The 24,625-nt window shown below is 39.0% G+C and overlaps 1 protein-coding gene across 1 annotated transcript; it reads left to right on the top strand.

The window, feature by feature from the left end:
* Positions 1–154: 154 nt before the first annotated feature.
* ubr1 (ubiquitin protein ligase E3 component n-recognin 1) lies at positions 155–24,580 on the top strand. The gene is made up of 47 exons (XM_061842873.1): positions 155–801; positions 1,742–2,001; positions 3,361–3,439; positions 3,943–4,053; positions 5,393–5,520; positions 5,631–5,769; positions 7,300–7,362; positions 7,752–7,875; positions 7,964–8,071; positions 8,166–8,254; positions 8,332–8,430; positions 8,525–8,682; positions 8,759–8,858; positions 8,925–9,053; positions 9,137–9,317; positions 9,394–9,446; positions 10,042–10,152; positions 10,275–10,340; positions 11,384–11,485; positions 11,561–11,624; positions 11,695–11,819; positions 12,860–12,912; positions 13,011–13,113; positions 13,191–13,239; positions 13,334–13,488; positions 15,845–15,944; positions 16,035–16,138; positions 16,224–16,304; positions 16,396–16,577; positions 16,656–16,861; positions 17,843–17,942; positions 18,935–19,087; positions 19,177–19,277; positions 19,357–19,450; positions 19,542–19,690; positions 19,780–19,835; positions 19,917–20,013; positions 20,096–20,163; positions 20,848–20,995; positions 21,502–21,589; positions 21,761–21,897; positions 22,465–22,573; positions 22,668–22,724; positions 22,801–22,878; positions 22,947–23,117; positions 23,196–23,297; positions 23,812–24,580. The coding sequence occupies exons 1-47, from the start codon at positions 709–711 to the stop codon at positions 23,951–23,953; spliced, it is 5,265 nt and encodes a 1,754-aa protein (XP_061698857.1). The 5' UTR covers positions 155–708; the 3' UTR covers positions 23,954–24,580.
* The last annotated feature ends 45 nt before the right edge of the window (positions 24,581–24,625 follow it).

The raw sequence follows: 24,625 nt of genomic DNA, 5'->3' as shown, positions 1-24,625 counted from the left end.
GCAATATTTAATACATGACCGGAACATAAAACAAGACATTTATTTAAACGTAGCCTGAGAGGCACGAAATGAGGCCACCTCCAGAGGGCACTGTTTGTTTTTCATTTATCTCGGACATGTTTTGCAAAACGCCTGTTATGCCGCCTGCAAAAAAAAAAAAAAAAGGGGGGGAAATGAACACAAACACAAATGAACTAAACATTTGTACAATCGAAATGATTACTACAATATTCCATGTAAAGAATCCCAAAGGCGCTCTATTACGAGGATCATTCCAGAAGTGGGAGGTTGTAGTTTTTCGACTAGGAAAAGCACACTAAAACGCCACTCAAACTGGGTGGTCCAAATTCGAAAAAAAAAAAAAAAGACAAATACTGAATCTACGTCCATTAATTGGAGACTCTAAATTGCCCTATGGTATGATTGTGAGTGTGACTGTTGTCTGTCTCCATGCGCCCACCGATTGTACCCTGCCTCCTGCTTGATGACATCTTGAATTGGCTTCCAGCACTCACACGACAATCGTGAGGATAAGCGGCTCAGAAAATGGTTGGATGTAAGATTATATATTGGCCTATATATCTTAAGAATATATAAAACGTAAAACAATTGAGCACGATAATTGTTGTTTACATTCGCCTGGAACGCTTTGGTTTCACAAGCGCTTATCCCAATTTGACAAATTCGAGGTTTCGATTTCCCACGTTTATGGAATGCATCTTTAACGACACTCCTTCCTTTTACGGCAAATGGAATATGGCGGAGGTTGAGATCCCATTTGACGAGCTGGAGCTTATAAAGGTACGACTTTCAATAACCTGACACAATTGACACCTTGCACGGGGATTCTGGGATAAACCGACGGGCTCAAACGTGTTGTTGGATACCTTGCTCAACATACATGTATCATGCTGTGAAATTTATGTGTAGTTCTACGTCTAGCTAGCGGTTGCATTTAGCTTATGCACCCAACGTCTCTGCAGTGGTTCAGGTTACTTCAAGGTGTGTGTGTGTGTGTGGGGGGGGGGGGTGATGTGTTTTTACTGTATTTAAATCAATAATAATACGTGTACTTGTCCTAATATGATGGAGGGTTTTGCCTTCGGGCATTGTTTATTTAGTGTGATTAATTAAAAATCAGCGTCTTGTTCCGAAAGTGATGTGGCAGTTTAATCGTTTATGAACAATTCATGGAGTTGATAATTCGAAATACAATCATTAGAGTAGTGTTTCTTAACCTCTGTTGAACCAAGACACATATTTCACATTTGAATAATCGCACACTTAAAATATACACAGTGCACCGTAATCGTTCTGTTTGTCATGATGCGTCGGTGTCATGCATAGATGAACAGAGAAATATCATTTCTATTATATAAATAATAATATTCGGATCAATTAAGTTAAATTTCCAGTACCACTCATGATGCGCTCTCATGACACTTTAGTGTGCGGCACAGTGGTCACTGCAGAAGACTTAACATGTACGTAAACAGTGGGGTTTTTTTCCCCCCCTCCCCTGCATTGATTCGTGTCTCACAGGCATATTACTAAGATTGGTATCAGGAAAAAAAAAACTGTGTGAATACAATTTTCATTCTCCTTTCATTAACACACATTACACCATACAGTCCAAAATTCAATAACTTCATTTTGAATGCAACACATAAACGATTGCTTAAGGAAATGATCTTCAAATATATCTTCCGCATTAATCAATGTCAAATGGTGTTGCTTGCAGGAATGGCAGGCATCCGTGGATCTGAAGGCGGCCCTGTATGGGTACCTGAGGAAGCGGGTGCCTCAGATTTTCTCTCACAAGCAGGAGTCCAACCCTCAGGAGGAACAGGAGCAAGTAGAGAGACTTATCCTCCACCCGCTGGAATACTTCCTGTTTGGTGAAGATCCCGATGAAGGTGTAAAGAAGCTCAAGCAGGACAGTTCTTCTTTCCAGCTCTGTGGACGTGTGTTTAAAGAAGGAGAGACAGTCTACTCTTGCAGGTTCCAAACTTATCCCGTATTATTCAAAGTAGCAATAGTAACACATTAAACTAGGTAAAACAGATGGTCTGGCAGTCTTTGTAGCCCACTGGATTTGTTATTAATTGTAGGTCAGCCACAAGATTTTTTTTTGGCTGTGAAAGTCTCAGTTTAATTAGAAACGTGTAACACTTTGGCAGCACAGTGCACCAATGGTTACATTGCACATCTGCCTCAAATGCTCAGGTTTTGGGTTAAAAATTTTGCTCCGGCCAATTTGTATGTTCTCTGCATCCTTGCCATGGTTTTCTCCGGGTACTCTAACTTTCTCCCACGAGGCAAAAGCATGCATGGCAGGTTAATAGAAGACTACAACTTGTCGATAGTTGTGAATGTGAGTATAAATGCTTGCCGGTATGTGCCCTATAAATTATGGATATTCAAATTTATTTTATAAAAATTTTTTGCATCACAACAAAGGCTAAAATGGCGTGTCCTTCAATGTTTGCTTTAAAAAGGTGAAATCATAAGCATCATTAATCAATTAACCTGCCCACTTGCTTTTGGGATGCGTAAGAAATTTCATGTCGAGTCTAATAAATTGTCGTCTTCTGCAACAACAAATCTGGATCATAACCTTAAACAAATTTTTGTGGATTTGCACCAAAATTATTTTGGATCTTTTGGACACAAGCTCTGGCCCTCAACAATTTCATGGAAATTATTATTTTTGTGATGGTGGGGTTTTTTGATTTTTTTTTTTTTTTTCCATCCATCCATCCGTCCATCCATTTTCTTTGCCGCTTATCCTCACAAGGGTTGCAGAGAGTGCTGGAGCCTATCCCAGGTGTCAATGGGCAGGAGGCAGGGTACACCCTGAACTGGTTGCCAGCCAATCGCAGGGCACATAGAGGCAAACAGCTGCACTCACAATCACACCTTGGGGCAATTTAGAATGTCCAATTAATGTTGCATGTTTTTGGGATGTGGGAGGACACTGGAGTGCCCGGAGAAAACCCAAACAGGCAAGGGGAGAGCATGCAAACTCCACACAGGCAGGTCTGGGATTGAACCCGGGACCTCAGAACTGTGAGGCCAACGCTTTCCAGCTGATCGACCGTGCCGCCCTGCTCAATTTTTATTATTTTCATTTTGTTATGAAAAGTAATTATGTGATACCACTACTATATTTCGTGTTAGTTAAGTTTCAGCTTCAGTTGTTTAAGATGATTGTCATCTCATCATTAGCACAATAGTATAAGCCGCCTTTGTCAAGTGACATATGAGAGGTCAAAGTTCAATAAAGTGTTCACTACTGTCAAAAAGGCATTTTAATTATTTTTTTTTAAATCTGTAACCACATTTTCCATCATGTTGCAGAGATTGTGCAATAGATCCCACTTGTGTGTTGTGCATGGACTGCTTTCAGGAGAGCGTGCACAAAAGTCATCGTTACAAGGTGGGTAAAAATGTTGACTGAAATGAATTTTTTTCCATATTGAAATTGTATATGAATGATCTAAATGTTCTAGCAATTACCAGTATAACTGAAATGATTTCTGTTGTGATGTTTCAATATGTCGCACGGCTCAGAAAATGGATCGATAGATGGATATTTCAATATTATTATTGTAATGTTATGACTTTACCCTTAAAAATCTCAAGTTGAATTAGATTTTTTTTCTTTGAACACTAGGACGTTATACAATTGACATTTCCTGCCGTATTACTACTACTTTATATTCTTATTATATTTTGACATGCTTCAAAAGGTTATTTTATTGGTGAGCTTTTTTGTAGACTCAAGCCTTTGACATTTAGTTTTGTTGTAGAAAAATTCAATGTAATTCTAAAACTGTATTTTCATTGGTTTAATATAAAAATCATACTGTAAAAAATAACAATACACAAGTTGGTTCATATCTCTATCACATAGTAACATATCTCAGTATTTTCTCTCAGATGCACGCATCATCCGGTGGGGGCTTTTGTGACTGTGGAGACGTAGAAGCCTGGAAGATTGGCCCATGTTGCTCCAAACACAACCCAGAGACAGCCACTGCCATGGTAACGGTAGGTTACGTAATAGTGGAAACAAGCACGTGGGGTGTGGGGGGGTAATTGTCTTTCTGTGTCACTGAACCCCAGAATGCTCATTTTCTCATTTATGGCAAGTGTCCCAGTCTTAGGAGTGACACTGGATCTACCAAAATCCAATTTTAACCTCAACTGAGAGACCTGATAGCTGGGTTGATCAATAGCCTAGATAAAAAAAAAAAGTATAATATAGGGTGAAAGCCAGTTCTCGTATATTTCCTTTGTCAGTGTATGAGTATGGATGCGTTTGGTAATGGCGTATGTTTATTTTCCCCTTAGGTTTTTTTTTTTTTTTTTTTTTTTTTTTTTCAAATGTTCCTCACTGCTGGGCTGCTGTTTGTCAAGCGTGTTTTATCAGACTAGCCTTTGTCAAGATCTTGTAACCCTGACAGCATTATGCCTTTTTCCACAAATAACAGGTGCCCCCATGAACTGGAAACATGGCTAGCATCAATTTAGCTCATTATCTTCCATAATGAAACCTTTACTTTTAAAGCTAAAATTAGCTACTTATTGTCTACGGGGTGTTTCCACATGCAACAGATGAAACCTACTTGCCTTTGCATTTTGTTTACAAAATGGAAGAATTCAGGACTTGTTCTCACACTGTGATATGACGCAGCAAGAGATACAAACATACAGGCATAAGATGGATGTTTGTTTGGCTTGTGTGCATTTGACATTTATATGAACATTTTTTTCTTCCTTGAGGAATGTTGTCTCTCATGAGACTTACCAAAAATATCACAGGGACAGATATTTTCCCATTAAGCAAAATATTTAAACTAGTTCAAAGCAGAAACTTGCTACTAGTAACACAGGAAATGAATTCAGTCGATGTTATTGCAAGAAATTACTCTTGTAAAATAGTACAGCGGGTTCTCGGCCAATGACATACGGTGTTCAACTCAACATTTTGACCTGCAACCAGTGAGCCAGTTTGACAATGTCGTACGTTGTCACACGGCACAAGAAGGCATGCTCAGTAATTACTGCCTTACTTATTGTATTTAAACTTGATCATTTTATATTTGTGGACTAGAGGTGTTTTTACGTCGTGTGTGTGTGTGGTGTGTGTGTGTGTGTGTGTGTTGTGTGTGTGTGTGTGTGTGTGTGTGTGTGTGTGTGTGTGTGTGTGTGAGAGAGAGTGAGTGATTGACTTCATTGACTTTCATACCTAATATACAAATTCTTGTTACATGGCCACCATAGGAATGTAGTGCCATTGTAATCTGAGGACCCACCAGTATAGACTTTTTAGAGTAATATCTTGATGGGAGGTGCTCATTTTCTTGCTTTAAATCATGTTTTCCAGGATGAGTTCACATTGGAGCCAGAACTGTGTAAGCGGAGTGAGATGTTCTTCAGGATCTTGCTTAACTACTTCACAGACTTCCTAGATTGGGCGGAAGACCGTCAGCTTTTAGCTCTACTCAAACCCGAGTACGGTCCATTTCATCTCACACACATGTACTGCATATGATGTGGAAACTAATTAGCAGCCTTAAAGGAGCATGTATCCATCTTAATAGAACATGTCTCCATGTGCGCAGGGAAAATGACAACACATATTTCTGTGTGCTGTACAACGACGAGCACCATTCATACGACCATGTGATCTACACCCTGCAGCGGTCGGTTAATTGTGATCAGGCAGAAGCGCAGAATCACACAGCACTTATTGACAAGGAGGTACAAAGGCTATAAATGTTCTACACACTCCTGTTCAAATCCTGACTGACCTGAAACAAGAGAAGTTTAGTCTGATTTGACATCAGACAATGAGACAAAAAATAAAATTGTGCAAAGACCTTTTATTATTGTTTTTTTTTATAGATAAACTTCTGTCTTCAACTGTATTACCTATAAAACTCAATTGAAAAAATGTTTTTGAGAAACTATGAAGATCATGTAGTTTCACGAATGTACACAGCCTCTCAGGGTGTGCACACAGGATGTGGCTGTGTACAGATTCAAACGATCGAGTTTAAACGCATAATAAATGGAGTCAGCCCACAACTGCCACCATTTAATGTACCGCCAAGGCAAGGTGTTCTTACTATGCTTCACTGTAGTTATGATGTTCTTTTGGTAATGTACATTGTTGTTTTGCACCAATCATACCTTTTAGAATTATATAGAATGTTCAACATTGGTTTAATTGAATAATAACACAATGTCACACATATGCTTGGGTGCTATCAAGTGTGTTGTTTCTTTGTTTTTTAATTTTGTGAGATAAGGCTACTTTTGCTACCTAGAAAAAAAGATGATTGCCACATGTACTAAACAGCAAATTCATGCAGCTTCTTGAGTGTTGCTGTTGGCCTTCTGGCAGCCTCAATGATTGTTTTTTTTTTTCTTTTCCACAATGTTAGAGGATGGTCCTTTTCTTGTCAATATAATTGTTATGCCATAATTTTTCCATTTGATGATTACTGGTTAGAGCACTGGTTTGGTAAACCAGGGGTTGTGGGTTCGTATCCCACTGGGGCCTCCACTCCCTGAGAAGGGTTGCGTCAGGAAGGGCATCCGGCGTAAAAATTGTGCCAAACATATATGCGTTCATCTGAGATGACACGCTGTGGCGACCCCGAAAGGGACAAGCCGAAAGAAACTCTGATGATGACTGTCTTCACTATGTTCCATGGTATATGTAATTCCTTGAAATTTATGTACCTTTCTGCAGGCTGATAGCTTTGAACAATGACATCTCTCTGATGGTGTGAAAGGTTTCTGCATACGATGGCTTGTACTGTAAAATATCTACAAAACTGTCAGGAAAAGCTTTCTAGAAGAGCTGAACTTTATCTGGAGTCAATTACAAACACTTTAAATGCTGGCAAGTGTCTGCTGACTCCCATTTAAAATGAGTTTGAATGGGATTGGTAAATTCTGAACACAGCCCCACTCCCAGTTATGAGGGTGTGCACACTTGTAACACTACACCAGTTGGTTATTTTTATTCTTCCTCTAAAAGATTTGTTCTTCAATATAAGTCAAAGTAATGGTGATAAAGGTTTTTAAATGACTTATCTTGGTCTCATTTTGAGATCACAAAAAATTGTCATTTGAAGATTTTGTAGATAGATGTTTTATAGGTACTGTAAATGTTTTTATGTTGCATTATTTCCAAGCGGTTTGTAACATTTTCATCAACTTCTTGACAATATCACTGTCTCATTCCTTTTAATGCAAGAATGACTCAATTATCCTGCACAGGGTCGTCGGGCAGTAAAGAAAGGAAGTATGGAGTCGTGCCAGCAAGCTAAAGACCTCATCAAGGTAAAAACTGGTCACTAGAGAATTCCAGTTTCACTCAGTAGTGCGCAGACCTTTTGTCCAATCCAAATATACATCAAAATATCCATCATTTCGTGTGGTGGTGCTCTAGCCTGTTGGTGGCCGTGATAATTATTAAATGGGTGCTGACTGCCACGCCAATCAAGCTTTTTCATTGCACCAATATGAAGAAACCGTAGGTAAAACATAACCTTGCTCCCCTCTTAGCCTCTAACGTGAAGTTATTGGGAATAATGCATGTAGTTTCGTGACTTTTGAGCCTACTCTCACCCACTACTGCCAAGTTAAGTGGGAATGCATAGTAATGAATATAGATTTTTATAATTTTTCAGTGAGCTTAAAAATTTTTACGTTTTATGTTTGTGCTGCAGTACAACTCGGAGCACATTTCCCTGCAGCCTCTGCGTGTGGAGGTCCTGCACTCAGCTGTCGTGGCTCACCAAACATTCGCCCTGCGTCTTGGGTCCTGGTTCCAGAAGATCATCAGTTATTCAGGTTCTGCTGTGTATGCACTATAACCTCAGTGTCAGACACCTTCAGTGTTTCATTACGCGTCATGTGACCAACACCTTGTCGTGTACAGTGGGCTTCCGACAGGCATTTTGCAGGGTGGCGCTGGAGCCAAACACAGACCAGACCAGCATCTGCTGCATCAGCAGGCTCATGTTGCTCGATGCCAAACTGTACAAAGGCAGGTAGCACTGCCATTAATGGTCATGCAACAGCAGCGTCATCTTGGTTTATATCATATACTGACATGTGGCAAATTTTATTATTTCTTAAAGGAGCACGCAAGATTGTGCATGAGCTGATTTTCTGTAGCATACTAATGGAGACAGAATTCAAGAGGCTGTTTGCAGTTGAGTTCACAAAGGTAAAAAAAAAAAAAAAATTGAAATCCAAATATAGGACGATTTTTACAATGGTCTTAGAAATATGTTGCTTTTTCAGTTGTATAAGGATCTGCAGAATAACTTCATTGATGATGATCATGAAAGGAGTATTTCTATTACTGCGCTATCTGTTCAGATCTTCACTGTGCCCACCCTGGTGAGTGTCCATTTCTATATAAACATCACTGAATAATCCACAGGAGGTTGAGAAATACTTGCATTAAATACAACTGTATTATGTTTCTCTCCAGGCAAGGTACCTGATTGAAGAAACAAATGTCATTACAAGGATAGTTAACACAGTCATGGCGCTGCTATTGGAGCATTTGGATGTTAACAATCGTTTCTTCTTCTTGGGTTACAACTCTGACAAGTTCTCCCGTATCCAGGTCATTTTCCATGACCTCAGGTAACTGGAAACGGTGGCGGTTTGAGCAATGTTTGTTCCTTTTTTGTTCTAATCTGAGATGTAACCTTTCTCTAAGGTATATTCTTATCAGTAAACCCTCAACATGGAATTCAAAGCTTCGGAAACAGTTCATAGAGGGCTTCAATGCCTTTCTTGGCCTTTTGAAATGCATGCAGGTAATTTATCACCTTTATCTACGGTATATGTAGCCTCAATATGGAGTTCTGTCATTTGATCCAAAGGGTATGGAAGAGGTGCAGCGCCAGTTTGGTCAACATATTGCTGTGGAGCCCGAGTGGGAAGCCGGCTTTACGCTTCAGATCCAGCTCCGCCAAATACTTGCAATGTTTCAGGAATGGTGCTCCACAGACGTGAGTTGCTCTCCACTGATTCCTACCGTCCCCCACTATAATAGTGTCAAGCATCTTTGCTTTTGTTTCACCCCCTTCTACAGGATCAGATCCTCCTAGAAGCATTCAGAGATTGCCACAAAGTCTTGCAGCAATGCAACAATCAGCCCTTCCGCAGGGAGGCAGTTGACCATTACATGTGCAAACAGATCCTCCATGTTCGGCCCTACAAAGTGTCTCAGGAGCCTGTCAGTATACATGTACCCCTATCCAGGCTTCTTGCAGGTAGACTATCATTAATTGAGTGTTACTCTTGTAGTGTATTTTCCATTAAGTTATTAATGCCTTTTGTGGTCCTTAGGCTTGTATGTTCTTCTCTGCAAGAACGGCTTATGTGAGCAACTATTTGACAAAGTAAGTTGAAAGGTGTAGATTGATTTATTTGTAGATGTAGAACGGGCCAAAAATAGGTATAATGTACACGTTTTTATTTACACGCATCGCCGTGACTGCTGTGGAGAAAGCAAAAGAGAAACTGTAAGTTGGAGGCCAGCTAGCTAGAATGCCCCTTTATGTTCGACGTATGCCACACCCGAATGAAAGGAGGAGATGGATGATAGGCTGTCTTTTTTTTTCATTTATTTTTTTATTTTTTGGCACGCTGTCACGCGATTGACACATTGAGCACCCCTCCACTACAGTATATTAATCTTTAGTTTCACAGCATGTTAATTTGTAGATATTTTGATTAAAAAATAATATAATGTCGATGGAAAATTGAGATTTCTGTACATGGTGTCCATTTGATTCCTGATTAATCATGTCTTTGTCAATCAAAATGGAGGGCACTACACAGTTGGAGGAGTCCAGGACAGAGATTTTCCCATTCCATTTTAACATATTACACAATTGTTTGATCATTGAAGTTCAAGGAAATGTCTAATTCCCAGCCATCATCTGCTCTGCTGCTGCTGTTTTTACAATTTTATGTTTTTCTATTTGATTTCAGGAATGTTATGACTTTCACAGCCTGGCTGAGCATCCTTTGCGCTGTGTGGTGCTAGCTGCACAGGTATCAGCTGAAATGTGGCGCAGGAACGGACTGTCTTTGGTCAGCCAGGTGTGATGCATGACTTTATAAAAAAAAATATTATTATTATTTTTTTTACATTCGTGTAATTCTGAGAGGTCTAAAATAATTTAGATTGGTTCTTCAGTTACCTGTTTTTCTCCCAAGCTTAGGTCTTCTACTATCAAGATGTGAAATGCAGGGACGAAATGTATGATAAAGACATCCTTATGCTTCAGGTTGGTTCATTTATGATATGTATTCGCTAATTTTGCCTTTTTTTAATAGAACATGGTGACATCGCAAGCCACCCATATAGTGTTGGGGTCAACCATTTATTTCTTTTGTAATAAACCAGTAAGCACATTGAATTGGATTACTCACTGATGCCGTCATTATTTTCTCAGCACTGTATTTTTTTTTTTTTTTACAATAATCTCTTTATTAACAATGAACGTCTTACACACACCAAATTTAAGGAGACTCTTCATGTTGCAGCACAAGAGTATGGACATAAGCTGGTTCGCTCACTGTCGTGTGAGAGTACTTCCAGGCTGAGGAATTAAAAAAAAAACTTCTTTATTGTATTTGGACTTGGACAGCCAAGTATTATTTGCACAACTTGGCCAAACAGGGAATCTGTCCTCTTTCTGGGCCCACCACAACGGGTTCTGCATAGTGGGAATTTGCAGTGTCTGCAAAATACAATACATTAATATCAAACCGATTTGTGTGGATTGGAACAATCCACACCCTCTTCGTCTTCCACCTTCACAGTGCAGCCCAAGAAATATTTTTAAATCTTATTCCAGCCTGCCTTTTTTTTTCACCCTGGCTGGGTTTCTGTCACTGAAGAAAATGCACTTATCTGTTGCTGTAAATGCTCCTCGTACTCCTCAGGTCAAAATGTGATTGGGGACTAGTTGACACCATGCTGTAAACATTGTGGCTTAGTCAAGTTGACTTGTCTGTACAGTCTCTATTGTACGCTACATACTGTACAGCAGTAATCATTAACCTTCTAGGAAGCTTATTTTTTCCAATTCTTGTTCAGGAGCACTTTTTTTTTTTTTCCAAAATAAGATTTTATTTTTTGTGATGTTGCCTCGGTATAGTTAAGTAATTTAATTCTAATTTTGTATTTCTTTTGGTGAAAGCAACCAAAAAGTTCCAGAAGTAGTGTAACACAATAATTATTCAATGGAAGTAATATTATAATAAAAGAAGTAGTCATATTTAATATAATACATTTTGAAAATAACTTTCACAACACTTTTTACAGATCGCTGCTACCAAAATGGATGCAAATCATTTCGTCATGCTACTTTTATTGAGATTTGAGCTGTTTAATTTCTTCAATGGAAGTTGTTCCAGCAGAGACCATGTAAGTCATGCCTCAGTCATTATTGGGTGCAACTCTGAAGAGTATTTATTAAAGATAATGTGGTTACATTTGCAGAATGAATTGTTGCAGTGGAATCGACTTACAGAAGAGATGCTCTATCTCATTATCGTCATAGTTGGTACTGCAACTTTATAAGCTGTGTTACTTGTGTTGTTGCTTTATGCTGTGGCTCACTAAAGTAATTGCAGGTGAGCGCTACGTCCCCGGCGTCACTAACGTGACCAAAGAAGATGTGACCATGAGGGAGGTCATTCACCTGCTGTGCATTGAGCCCATGGCACACAGTAGCCTGGTTAAAGGCCTGCCTGAGAATGTAGGTCACATTATCCTGCTTTATACTAAGACAATGTCAATCAATCAAAACCTTTATTTATGATATATATATTTATTTTTTACATTATGTGTGTGTGTGTGTGTGTGTGTGTGTGTGTGTGTATATATATATATATATATATATATATATATATATATAATTAAATAAATTGATAAATTGAGCCAGAGGTTTCCTGGTCAGATCACTTTTTAAAAAGAGATTTTTATTTTTTTATTTTTTTTTAATCTCAATAAGCTTTTACCTGATTAAATAAAGCTCAGGTTAAATTTAAAAAGGTGATCTGAACAAGATAGCACAATTCACATCATAGCAATACATTATATCCATAAAATAACACTGTTATAGTAGACAAAAAAGTGTCCATAAAATAACAAAGCGTAATTACAAACAGAAAAATACCGTTGATAGACTACCGTACCATCCACTCAGAATCAACAGTAGTAAATAGTACGGTAATACTGACAAACTGTGCAAAATGTTAAGCACAACAAAACAGGAGCATTTGAGCGTATCATAACACAATGAGGAAGATTTCCAAAGGCCTTGTTCTTAGCAAGAGCAACTGGTATCAACTTAAATTCAGCAACTTTTACTTTAAAACTAAAAAAACTTCAAAAAGGCCAGTTTTCAAGGTTATTCCTTTCATTCTAGGACAAGTTAAATTGACTTCTCCTGCTAATATGATAATGTATGTCTGTTAACAATATTTGTTAAACCAAATTAGCTGAATATGTTGAATTTTTGAAGATGAAATTTTTATATTCATGGGGAAAAATGTTGTTTTATGGAAAAGCAATAATTTTCATAATGCAATGGAGAAAACTATCAGTTTTAATTATTCAAATTCAGAATCTGATGGCACAGATGTAGTTCCTTATCCTGACTTCAGTTTTCAAAAAAAAAAAGCAATCGTGAGCTTGTGTTTCTTGACTATAACATCAATATGTTATTTAAAATCTAGATTGTTGTCTAGCCAGATTGTTGACGTGTGCCACAATTAAACGTCACATACTTTGCAGGAAAGCCATGAAACTGGTCTGGAATCTGTAATCAACAAAGTTGCCACATTCAAGTATGTAATTTACTCCAAATCAACAAATTGTGGTTTTTTTTCCAAGACTTTTCCCAGTATGTTTTATCTTTGCTTTTTTTTTTTTCTTTGAAATATAGGAAACCAGGATTGTCAGGGCATGGATTATATCAGGTGAAAAGGGAGCATTTGGTCCAATTCAACCCATTTTTCTACCATTATTCAAGATCACAACACAGCAAGGTACTGCATCTAATTAACACTAGTTTAAAGATGACTTTGTGTTTATCATTCATGCTATTCTCTCTGATTTGTTCTAGGCTGAAGAATCCCAAAAGAAGAGGCGCGTTCACGAGGGTGCCGATACAGGTATCCGTTACAGATGTCTCACCTACACCTCTCTTTCTAGCCAGTCACTGATTATGAACCTATCGTTTGTGGTTTTCTGTACGTTTGCGCTCAGCTCTGCGTCCTCCTGTGCCGCCTCCTTTCTGTACGGCTTTCTCCAGCATCGTCCGTCTCCTCTGCTGCGACATCCTTGTCCATGTCCTTAGATGTGTGCTGCAGAGGGCAGCTGAAGAAAAGTCCACTCACTGGACGGAAATAATGATCCAGCGGGTAAGCAAAGATATTATTTTTATTATATATTATTATTTTTGTCACATTTTTCACAGTGGTCATTTTGAAATGCTAAAACAAATGGTTTGTATATTGTAGATGGTATGTTTATTTTTATGTACGCTAAAACAGTAGTACCTTGAGGTATCTCAAATCACTTTCATTTCATACATATTTTGCCAATTGAAATGAATGGAATTACAATGAATCTGTTCCAGCACCCGAACAAAGATTTTGAAAAAAAGTAGCACTCTTTAGTATTGTACTGTATAAAACAGACAATAATAGCAATTACATATAAATACACAATTAAAAACAAATAATTAATTAATTAATTCTAAACCATCTGAAATTGGTTTGGACATATTTAGAGGCGAGAGTGAGTATGTTGGCAGAAGGGTGCTGAGGATGGAGCTGCCAGGCAAAAGAGCGAGAGGAAGACCAAAGAAAAGGTTGATGGTATGTTGTGAGGGAGGACATCAGGACAGTGGGTGACAGAGAGGAGGATGGACGAGATAGGCTTAGATGGAAAAAGATGACACGCTGTGGCGACCCCTAACGGGACAAGCCGAAAGAAGAAGAATTAATCAGTTGTCCCCCAAAATAATTAATCAATTAATTAATTAATCAATCAATCTTCCATTTAAGGATTATGGAGGCCAATGTGCTCTTGAACCTTAAGTGAAGCAAAAGTATTTTTTGTAACTCTGTGGCTTACCACAATTCTGTCTCTGAACTTTTCAGGGAGTTCCTTTGACCTCATGATTCTCATTTACTCTGACATGCACTGTGAGCTGCAAGGTCTTATATAAATAGGTATGTGGCTTTCCTAATCAAGTCCAATGAGTGCAATATAGCACAGCTGGACTCCAATGAAGGTGTTGAACCATCTTTGGGACGATGAGAAGAAACGGACAGTAGACGAACAAAGAGCAAAGACTATGAATACTTATGGCTCTGTGATATTTCAGTTTTTTCTTTTTTAATCTGGAATAATTTCAACTTCTGTCATTATGGGGTGCTGTTTGTACATTGGGGGGGGGTAAGTTATTTTAGCAAATGACTCTGTCACATAGTCCCCTACAAATGTATCGCAACAGTAAGTTCAGTTCCTTTGTTTTTGTTGTATTCTCATTTGGGTTTCAGATCAAAAGATGAATATAAAACAAAAGTTCAGGTTTCCAGCTTTTATTTCATGGTATTCATATGTGGATATGCTTGTTTGAGTATGTTGGTAGAAGGGTAGTGAGGGAGGTGCCAGGCAAAAGAGTGAGAGGATGACCAAAGAAAAGGTTGATGGATGTTATGAGGGAGGACATGAGGACAGTGGGTCTTTGAAAGGAGGATGCACGAGATAGGCTTAGATGGAAAAAGATGATACGCTCTGGCGACCCCTGACAGGACAAGCCGAAAGAAAAAGAACAACATGTTTCTTAAACATCTCGGGGAAGAGCACCTTTTGTTTGAACCCACCCTCTTGAGCAAAAGTATTGTAACATGTTATTGATTGTTCTAGTTGCTCAGGTGTTGCCTTTTAGAACATAACAGATGTTACTTTTTGGGGGGTTTGGGTTTCACTTGTGCAAAATGCATTTCCTGCTAAGCAAACATGAAGACCAGAGCTGTCTATGGAAGCAAAGCAAACCATTTTGAAGCTGAGAGGAAAGGGAAGATCAATCAGCACTATTGCACAAACATTGGGGATAGCCAGTACAACAATTTGGAATGAATCAGAATGGATTTTGAAATCTACTAATTTAGTCTAACATTTTGTTTGGCAATTTGCAGAAAAATGCAGACAAACCATTATAATCTTCATCATTCCACACGATGAGTCAAAACACACTGCCAGCACAACAAAGTACTCCATCAGGTTAAAAAGTGGAATGTTTTCGACTGGCCAAGTCAATAACTAGACCTTCACCCAATAGACCATACATGCTGAAGAGGAGATTGAAGGACTGAAGGGACAATCGATGCAGTTATTGCAAATAACGCTTATCCCACCAATTGTTGAATGTTTATCACTTTGAGTTAATTTAAAAAGTCTATTCCAACACTTTTGCTCAGTTGAAAAGTGGGTGGCTTCAAACAAAAGGTGCTCTGTCCTCAATCCTGTCCAGTTTATGCAGGGTCCGAAACTATTCTGTGCTCTTTGCAGCAGTTTTCGTTTAAAAAGAAAATACTAACATTCTCACATACGTGTAAGTCTCCAGTCAAATTTGTTGTGCTTATGTAACATATTCCAATTTTTTTTCATTTTTAAAATTTATAGTCCACTTAGTATCCATTCAATCATTTTAGGATTTTAGCTTTTCCAGAAGTCTACAAATAAAAATTCCCTTGTATCACACAGGCCCTGCACCTTATTGGCCAGGCGTTGCTTGAAGAAAAAAGCCAGCTTGAAAATAGCGGTTCAGAAGAAGTGACCTTTGATTTCAGCCTGAAGGCTCGCAGTAAGTCAGGTTTTTGACAGATCTGTGAAATGTAAAAGGGTTCCATAATTTTCTGCAATATTTTTTGTAATTCCATCTCTTTTCGTCCAGGAGTTGGGTTTGAGCACAGCAAGTCTCTGTTCTTCTTACTGTTAAAAATTAATGGTGTTCGTTCACTTGAAGCCCAAAAAGACATGATCAAATGGCTACTACAGGTAATATACCCCATCAGCTAATTTGCATTATCAATCATAAATCTTGTTGTATTTATAATGGCCATCATTGTTTTTCCTTTGATAGATGTTTGAGACTGTCAAGTGCCTCCGAGAGAAGTCCAGTCCAACGGCTTCTATGAGTGTCGAGACAGGCAAGCCTGAGGAGGTAACCACTGCAACATAATTATGACTTTGCAAATTATATCTGGGCCGGCAAGGAAGCAGTATCGATGTCTTCTTTTTATTTGATGCCACAGAGTGCTCAGGACAAAGAAAAAGCTGAGCGGAAAAGGAAGGCCGAAGCTGCCAAACTTCACCGCCAGAAAATCATGGCCCAAATGTCAGCCATGCAGAAAAACTTCATCGAGTCCAATAAAATACTTTATGACAATATGCCAGAGAGTGTCATGCAGGGAGAACCTGTTACATCGACAGAGCGGTAAGGAGAGCTGCTTCAAAAACCTTCATTAGTCTTAAATTCCATCAATTTGACTTGTGATATCTATTCCTCTGGAAGGCCAATGGAGGAGAAGGAGCTTTGCATCGCTGTGGGGCCCCATCGAGGGTCTACCCCCGTTGACAGGGACGTGCTGACCTGCATTCTTTGTCAGGAGGAGCAGGAAGTGGCCTCCCAGGCTCCGGCCATGGTACTGACTGCGTGTGTGCAAAGATCCACAGTGTTGACCCAGTGCAGAGGAAAGATACCTGCCAGCAGTCCAGACGGTTAGCCTCCATTCACATAGACATACAATGAATAGTCTAAATAATGTGGATGTTTTAATGATCTTGGTTGTAAAACAATCAATTGTAGGACAAATACCATTCGCAGTGTCTCAGTTAATAAAAAGTGTGTGTGTATGTGGGGGCGGAGTGGCACATGGGGCAAGAATCAGTCCACCCTCCAGAATCATAGTGGAAGTACTCCTCAGTTAGGGTTAGGGTTACAGTTATGTTCATAATAATAACAGTATGGGTGAAAAGGTAAGTAAGGTATGTTTTTGCCTTTACAGCCATGTCCCCTATCTCTTTTATTTGAAACTAATAATGCCAGACCAATGTTAAAAAAACAAAAACCAAAAAAAAACTGCAGTGTTGGCTAATTTCTACTTAAATAACTGAAGATGTTCATTCTACCATTAATATGTTACCATTACTAACCAAGATTGTTCGTGAGGATATCGACAACCTGTAACTAACTTCACCAAGAATATTGACTTATGCCTTTGTATATGTGAATGTAAGAAGAGGTAAACTGTCCATCTTTAAAGCTCTTTTTTTAATTGCTGAACAGTGCTTAGGAAGAGGGCTTACAAAGACGATATATGTCAGTGATGTTTTTGGGCAAGTCTTAAAAAACAGCAAGTACTGTAATTATTATTATTATTATTTTTTTTAATGGAAAAGACGTTTCAGTAATGTGGAAGATGTGCACGATCGCAGTGGATATATTTTATTGTTCTCATCAGCTAAATGTGTTTTGGACAACATGGAGTTAAACACACCGTTTACATTTCCAAGCATAATTAAAATCTGATACTAAATCCTTTTTTTTTTCCCCTAACAAGCAGTGCAGCAGCCATAAAAAAGTGATATGGTAACTATGGTAATGGATATGGAACAAAATAGTAATTTTAAGATTTGCACAATTATGTTATTTTATGGACAAAAGCCATTAGTGCGTATGTTTTTGTGTGTCATTTAAAGAAACAGGGACATCATACCCGTCATTCATGCCTCCGGAACTGGCTGTAGGCACCCATACGGGCAGCTGTGGACATGTCATGCATGCCACATGTTGGCAGAAGTGAGTAAGCCATGGATAAAATTGACATGATCATTGATTGATTGATTGTGAATAATTGGGTTGACTGCATGGAATTGAGGTCACTAAGAATTTATTCACTATCAAAAATAGACAACTGGATGAGGGAAAATTTCTTCAATTGAACTACAACACTTTTTGGCAGTATAGAAAAGAGGATTGTGGTTTGTAATTTTTTTGATTCAATCTCTCTTAAAAACAAACCCCAAGTCAGAATCTTTGATCTACTGATTCCAACCCAACTTTCAGTACTGATACCAAGTTCTGTACTAAAAAAAAAAAAAAGCTGAAGAATACAACTCGAGTGAAGCTTTCCAAAAGACAAGCAAATCAGAGAGAAGGTCACCCTTGCTTTTGTCAGGTTGACTTGACTCCTATAATGGTCTTCTGACTGGACACCCCAAAAGAGCATTAAACAGTTGCAGCTCATTCAGAATGCTGCAGCTCAAGTTCTGACCAGAACAAAGTGGTCAGAACATATTACTCTGATTCTGAAGTCTCTGAACTGGCTTTCAGTCACCTTTAGAATTGATTTTATAGTTCTGCTTCTGGTCGATACATCTCAAAATGGTTTAGGTTCTTAATAGAGAAAAAAAATGCTAATAAAAATAAACCCAGGAGGTTTCTCAGATCTACAGAACTCTGATCAAGTAGTAGAGCACAGCCTCCAACGCAAACATGGTGAAGTCGAATTTTGGTGTTATGCAGCACTAAAATGTAATAAGTTGCCAACAGAAGTAATGTCATCCCAAATGTGAATGTTTTTAAGTCCAGGTTTGCTTTTCTTCTCTCATGCTTTATAGAGCGTTTCCACTTTTAAATTATCTTTCTTGCAATGTACACTTTTTCAATCGTATTTTTATTGTTCTTTTAGTTTAGATGTTTTTTAATGCTTTTAATCGTATATAGCACAAAGAATTGCCTCGTGTATGAAATGTACTATGTAAATAAATTTGGCTTTGCTTTGCTAATAGATATTTCGAAGCAGTCCAGAACACAACCAGAAACCGACTCCATGCTGAACTGATCATTGACCTTGAGAATGGGGAGTACTTATGTCCTCTGTGCAAGTCACTATGCAACACTGTTGTCCCGCTCATCCCCTTGGAACCACTCGTATTCAACTAGTGAGTCTGATCCACCTCCTTTGTCAGTGAGGATTATACATGTGCAACTGTATTTGTCTTTTCATTGTACACATTTTGTTTCTTTGCAGTGAAAATGCAGAGATAATTGGTCAACATTTGACCCTGACTCGCTGGATCCATATCATTGAAGCCAGGATTAAAGGACTCAAGTCTGTCATGCAGGATAATGGTGATACATACATTCATCTACTAATATATGAAAAAAAGTGTTGTGACACCCAATTAAAATTTCTCACGCTTTCCTGTAGATTGCAACATGGAATGCACTAATGATGGTGATGGATTATGTGGAGAGAGTCAACCAGATTTCAGGGCCATACTTAGCTATGGCGTACAAGAACCGTGAGAAATCCCCTTTCTTTATCACATCTGCTCTTATTAAGCATTGATCCTGAAACTGTAATCTTAACTGTTTTTGTCTTTTTTTCTGTAGGAGAAAGTTCTCTGACAGTATAGCAGAGATGCTGGCTGTGTGCGCCACCACGGTGCATAGAGTTGGGCTTCAGACTGTACCTAATGAGCTGTGCCCACGTGTGCCCCTTATGGCCTGGAACACTTGTGCCTTCACTATTCAGGCCATCGGTGTGACTTTTTTTCCTTTCCCATTTTTTAAAAGCCTCTTTATGTTTCCCATCAACACTATTATGAATGTGAATCCTCTGTCTTCATAGAGAACATATTGCTAGAAGAGGACAAACCACTATTTGGGTCCTTACAAAATAGACAGGTTGGTCAGCAAAACAAGCACATCTTTAGAGTAAAATTTATAAACATTTTGATGTCTTTGTGAAATGTTTCTATTTTGTAGCTGGCTGGTCTGAAGGCGATCGTTCAGTTCTCGGCAGCACAGAGAATTAAAAGCTCCCAGGCTGTAATCCAAAGACACTTCACCGATATGTTGGCAGGTACATCTTAATACAATACATTTGCATTTTTCATTCATTAAGTATGACATCTTTTAAATCTTGAAATAATCTTTAATCCCAGTTCTACTGCCGGCCGTGAGCAGAAAGAACACACCTTCTATTCTGGAAGTCGACTTCTTCCATCTTCTGGTAGGTTGTCATCTATAGGGCAGATCAGTTGATATTGTGTCCATTTCTTTTGATGATAATTATATGGAGCCTCATTGGTAATTAACTGCCCAAATGATAATTGTGAAATACTAAAGTTTTAAGCATACAGAGAAGAAAATGTTAATTTTTATTTTACAATTAGTGTATTTTATCTGACAAACTATGAATTTCATCTTTTAAGTACTCTGCAGGATAATAACAAAGGATCACCTCTCTAAATCTAATGTAATTTATGTTACTTACTATGCTGTATCGTGGGCGTGTTTCATTACTCAGTTGCAAAGAGTATTGGGTCTTTATTTGGGAAGAGGCCTTTATTTTTGTACCAATGCTTGTGTAAGAGTAGAGCTAGACATGATGATGCAGACCTAGCTTTATTCCAAAGCGGAAATTGATGTCTTTTTGGCGACAGGTGTTTATTTATTTGAGTGGATGCCACACTTGATATGTCATCTTTAAAGCCAAGGAGACTATTTCATAAAATAGGGTCGTCAAGAAACATGTGAAATACCAAATTCCACAGACAGTTAATGTTAGGTTGAAGAGTTATGATCTGTTTGGAGTCCTTCCAAATGAGCACGATCTTCTTTAGAATCTCAAGAAATGTGTCTTCCTGTTTAGTAAATATTAAAGTTGTTTTTGCTCCCGTGTGTGTGTTTTCAGGTGGGTTTGGTGTTGTCTCTGCCCTCACTGTACCAGGAAGACACTGTAGACCTGCAGCCGTCTGCTATCAGCTCGGCCTATAATCACTTACACATCCTGCATCTGGTCACAATGGCTCACATTCTCCAGGTGCTGCTCCTCGCAAAAGGTACACACATTAGAAACATCACGTAACCTTTTCTTTTAGTGCTGGTCATGATACCTCTTGGATCACTAGAAAAATATGCATATGAATGCCCAAAATGTACAGTGGGGAAAAATGAGAAATAGCTAATCAGCAACATACAACATACATTTTGCAAAATACACCTTCAGGCATTTAGATTTTAAAGATTCTCCAAACTGAATAAATCACAAGCAAATACCCCCCCAGATGCAAGTTTCTATCTTTGCATGCAACGTGTCAACAGTGTACACTGTCAGTCAAAGGTTTGCGTACGGTTTCTCAGTCATTAACACGAGAAAGTTTGTCCAAACTTTTGCCCAGTAATGTACTTCCAGCATATTATGTGTAATATTATCTGTTGCCTCTCCCTAATTTACTTTTAGCATGGCAACAGCAGATGCACCTCTCTCCATGCTGTTATCTAAATGAGTATTGCTGTTTTTTATGGTAAAATAAACCTTTTATTATTTAAAATTATTTCTGTGCAGACCTCCCTGTGGTGGTTGGTAACGAGGAATCCGAGGAGGCTCAAGCAGCAGCAGAACTTCACTCTGTTGTGTCACAACACACTGGAAGGTACATTTGACCATTTATTGTGCGCAAGTGTTTTTTAATCCAACGAGACAGGATTGAATTCTGCCTGATTTTAATGGAACCACTTTTCCTTGTTCCCTGCCATTGTTTTGGGTCATTTGCAGTGCTTTTATTGTGCTTTTTGTCATGTTTGACTGATATTTTCCTCGCCAGGTTGCTTCCTGATGTGTGTGGCAGCTCTTTGGCCGAAAGAGTTAAGACCGGAATCAAGTCTTTTCTGCGCTGCACTGCTCTGTTTTTCAGCTGCCTAACTGGTGTTCGTCCCCCGGAAGATCTTTTTTGTGCTTCTGGTGGGTGGAGCCATTGTACTTTTTCCGCCGTGCTCCCCTTGCTGGACTGGGGAAGGGGGTGGGGTGCTAGCAGTCACTGTGAATTGTAAAACAAAGGGACAGTTGATAGCACGGAAAATTGTCAAGATTGGGGGCTGAAACCATATGTGCTCCCCCCCCCCCATCCAATCCCCCACACACAGTTTTAAAAACACTGAAACTGAATTAATCTAACATGCATCTCTTTGGGATGTGGGTAAAGAAAACAAAATGAGTGTTTGGGAAAATCCACACACAGACATATGGGAGATTATGCAAACGCCACACCAGCAAGGGTGGATTTTGAACCGGCGTCCTCAGAAGTGTGTGCTCGGTAACCAGCTGCTCACCGTGCCACCATTACTACACCATTATTATAAAATAAATCAAGGAAAAGTATAGCAGTCACTTAGCATGCTTCTTGTGCCACATCATGATGTACATCAGTGTCACACCATATACTTTACATAACTTCATAAATTGTGGACCCCCGTGTATAACCGTAAACTCGACAGAAGAATCCGTACTGGCATTTTGTGTCTATTGCAGTTTCTTGTCAAGCCCAGATGGAGGCACTGTGCAGCTACTTGGCACTACCCTCCAATGTGTTCCAGCTCTTCCAGGACCACAGAGACACTGTAGCACCACTGTTGCATAGGTGGGTGTTGATTATTAGCAAAAATATTTTAATATTCAAGTTTGATGATTCAATACCCTTTTATCGGTTGATCAATCGATTGATTGACTTTTAGATGGTGCAGCACCCCAGCAATAATCAAGGGTCTGAGGGGAAAAATTCAATCAGTCAGGTAGTTGATTTGTTCTTTTAATTAATTGAGTCACACTAGAATAGACCTATTCAGTCAATAAAATATCATTCGACAGATACCCAAGGAGACGAAATCAACTGATCGACCTCCCAGAGGATTACAGCGCTCTGCTCAATCAAGCCAGCCATTTTCAGTAAGTGCAACAAGCTTCTTTCATTCTGATGACTTTGGTTTGGTTGTCTTGTTATTGCCCTCCGTCAGGTGTCCCAAGTCCGCTGATGACGAGAGGAAGCATCCCACTCTTTGCCTCTTCTGTGGCGCTATGCTGTGTTCTCAGAGCACCTGCTGCCTCAGTCAGCTGGACGGTGAAGATGTGGGCGCCTGCACTGCACATGCGTCCACCTGTGGTGCGGGAGTGGGCATGTTCCTCAGGTTTGTTTCAAGACCCAAATATTGATTGTTCCTTCAAAATGCCCACAGTTTAGTGATTTAATTTATACCTGCTGACAGTATAAGAGAGTGTGAAATTGTACTGCTGGCCAGTAAAACGAGAGGAAGCACATATCCCGCTCCTTATTTGGATGACTACGGCGAGACTGACCCTCATCTCGGGTAGGAATCTTTATTTGAAGTTTCATTTCCCCATCGAAAAAATGCTAATAATGGTAATAATAACAAAAATGATACATTTTATTCGTATCATGTCTATGATTGAGCTGATTTATTTCTTGTGCTTTGACTTGCAAGCTCAAAGTTGGGATAGAAGCGCTGTATAAAGGCAATAAATCAGTTAAACTCACTTCACATCAAAAATCAAGTTTAACAAACAATTCATCAAAAAGTCTTCAAGCTGTTTAATGCCCCTCCCAGTTGTTTACTTTCACCCTAAACATGAAACAAAGAGAAATACATGTTTTGTATTTCACCCAATCACAACACTTTGGCTTCTAAAGTGCTTCTTAGCTTAACGCTAACAAACAATGCGAAGCACAATCCATCCATCCATTTTCTAAACTGCTTATCCCCACGAGGGTTACACATATCCTGGCAGCTATCTCATCTTATTTACTAATACTGTAGCAGAATGTTTTAATGTTTATCAATGGTGGTTGTTTTTGTGCCCAAGGAGGGGCAATCCACTTCACCTTTGTGCAGAGCGCTACAGGAAGTTAAAGCAGATGTGGCAGAATCACTGCATCCTGGAGGAGATTGCGCGCAGCCTGGAGTTGGTCAATGTCATGTTTGCTTTTGACTGGCAAATGTTCTGATGGAGCCTGTGCATGGCAGAGTGAAAGTACTCAACCCCCCCAGCTCCCTGTGTGCATATATGCACGCACCTTGATGCTTCCTTGGAAGCCAGAGGCTCCTGCTGGTGCTCAGAGAGAGAGAGCAACAGATGACAACGAAAAAGACAGAAAGAGGAAAAAAATGGAGCTTGTGTAGTTGATGAGTCTTGTTTTAATTTGTCATCGTTAAAAATGCAAATAACTTCCTGCTAGTAAAGACTTACTCAAATAAAATCATACAGTATGTTAGAACCACACACCATCACCTTCATGCTATGACGTTGTCCATTAACCTTTTTGATTTTTGGTATGTCAGAAGCATAGCACCTGACTAGCAACTACGTGATATTTCCCTATATATGTATTTTTTTTTTCCATTTTAAACCTCCCCCTCCTGGAGTTTCTCTATCACGACATGTATCAAGCCAGCATATACACGGTACTGTATTGATTGAATGTAACCTTTCCTTGATTTTCATTTTTCAACAGTGCAATCAAAGTATTTCAAAGAGTTTATTGCGGCGTTTTTTCATCTTTCCAACCTAGGTGAATTTAGTGTTTGTGCTGTTTGATAGCACAACATTGTAATAAAATCACCAGTCTATTTGATCAGTAAGTCTCTTCCTTATACATATGTACAGTACATAAACAAAT

Source organism: Syngnathoides biaculeatus, chromosome 15 (genome assembly GCF_019802595.1).
Source record: "Syngnathoides biaculeatus isolate LvHL_M chromosome 15, ASM1980259v1, whole genome shotgun sequence".
NCBI classification, from domain to species: domain Eukaryota; kingdom Metazoa; phylum Chordata; class Actinopteri; order Syngnathiformes; family Syngnathidae; genus Syngnathoides; species Syngnathoides biaculeatus.
The sequence above is the reverse complement of the archived record's forward strand: the minus strand, read 5'-3'. Positions and strand labels throughout refer to the sequence as shown.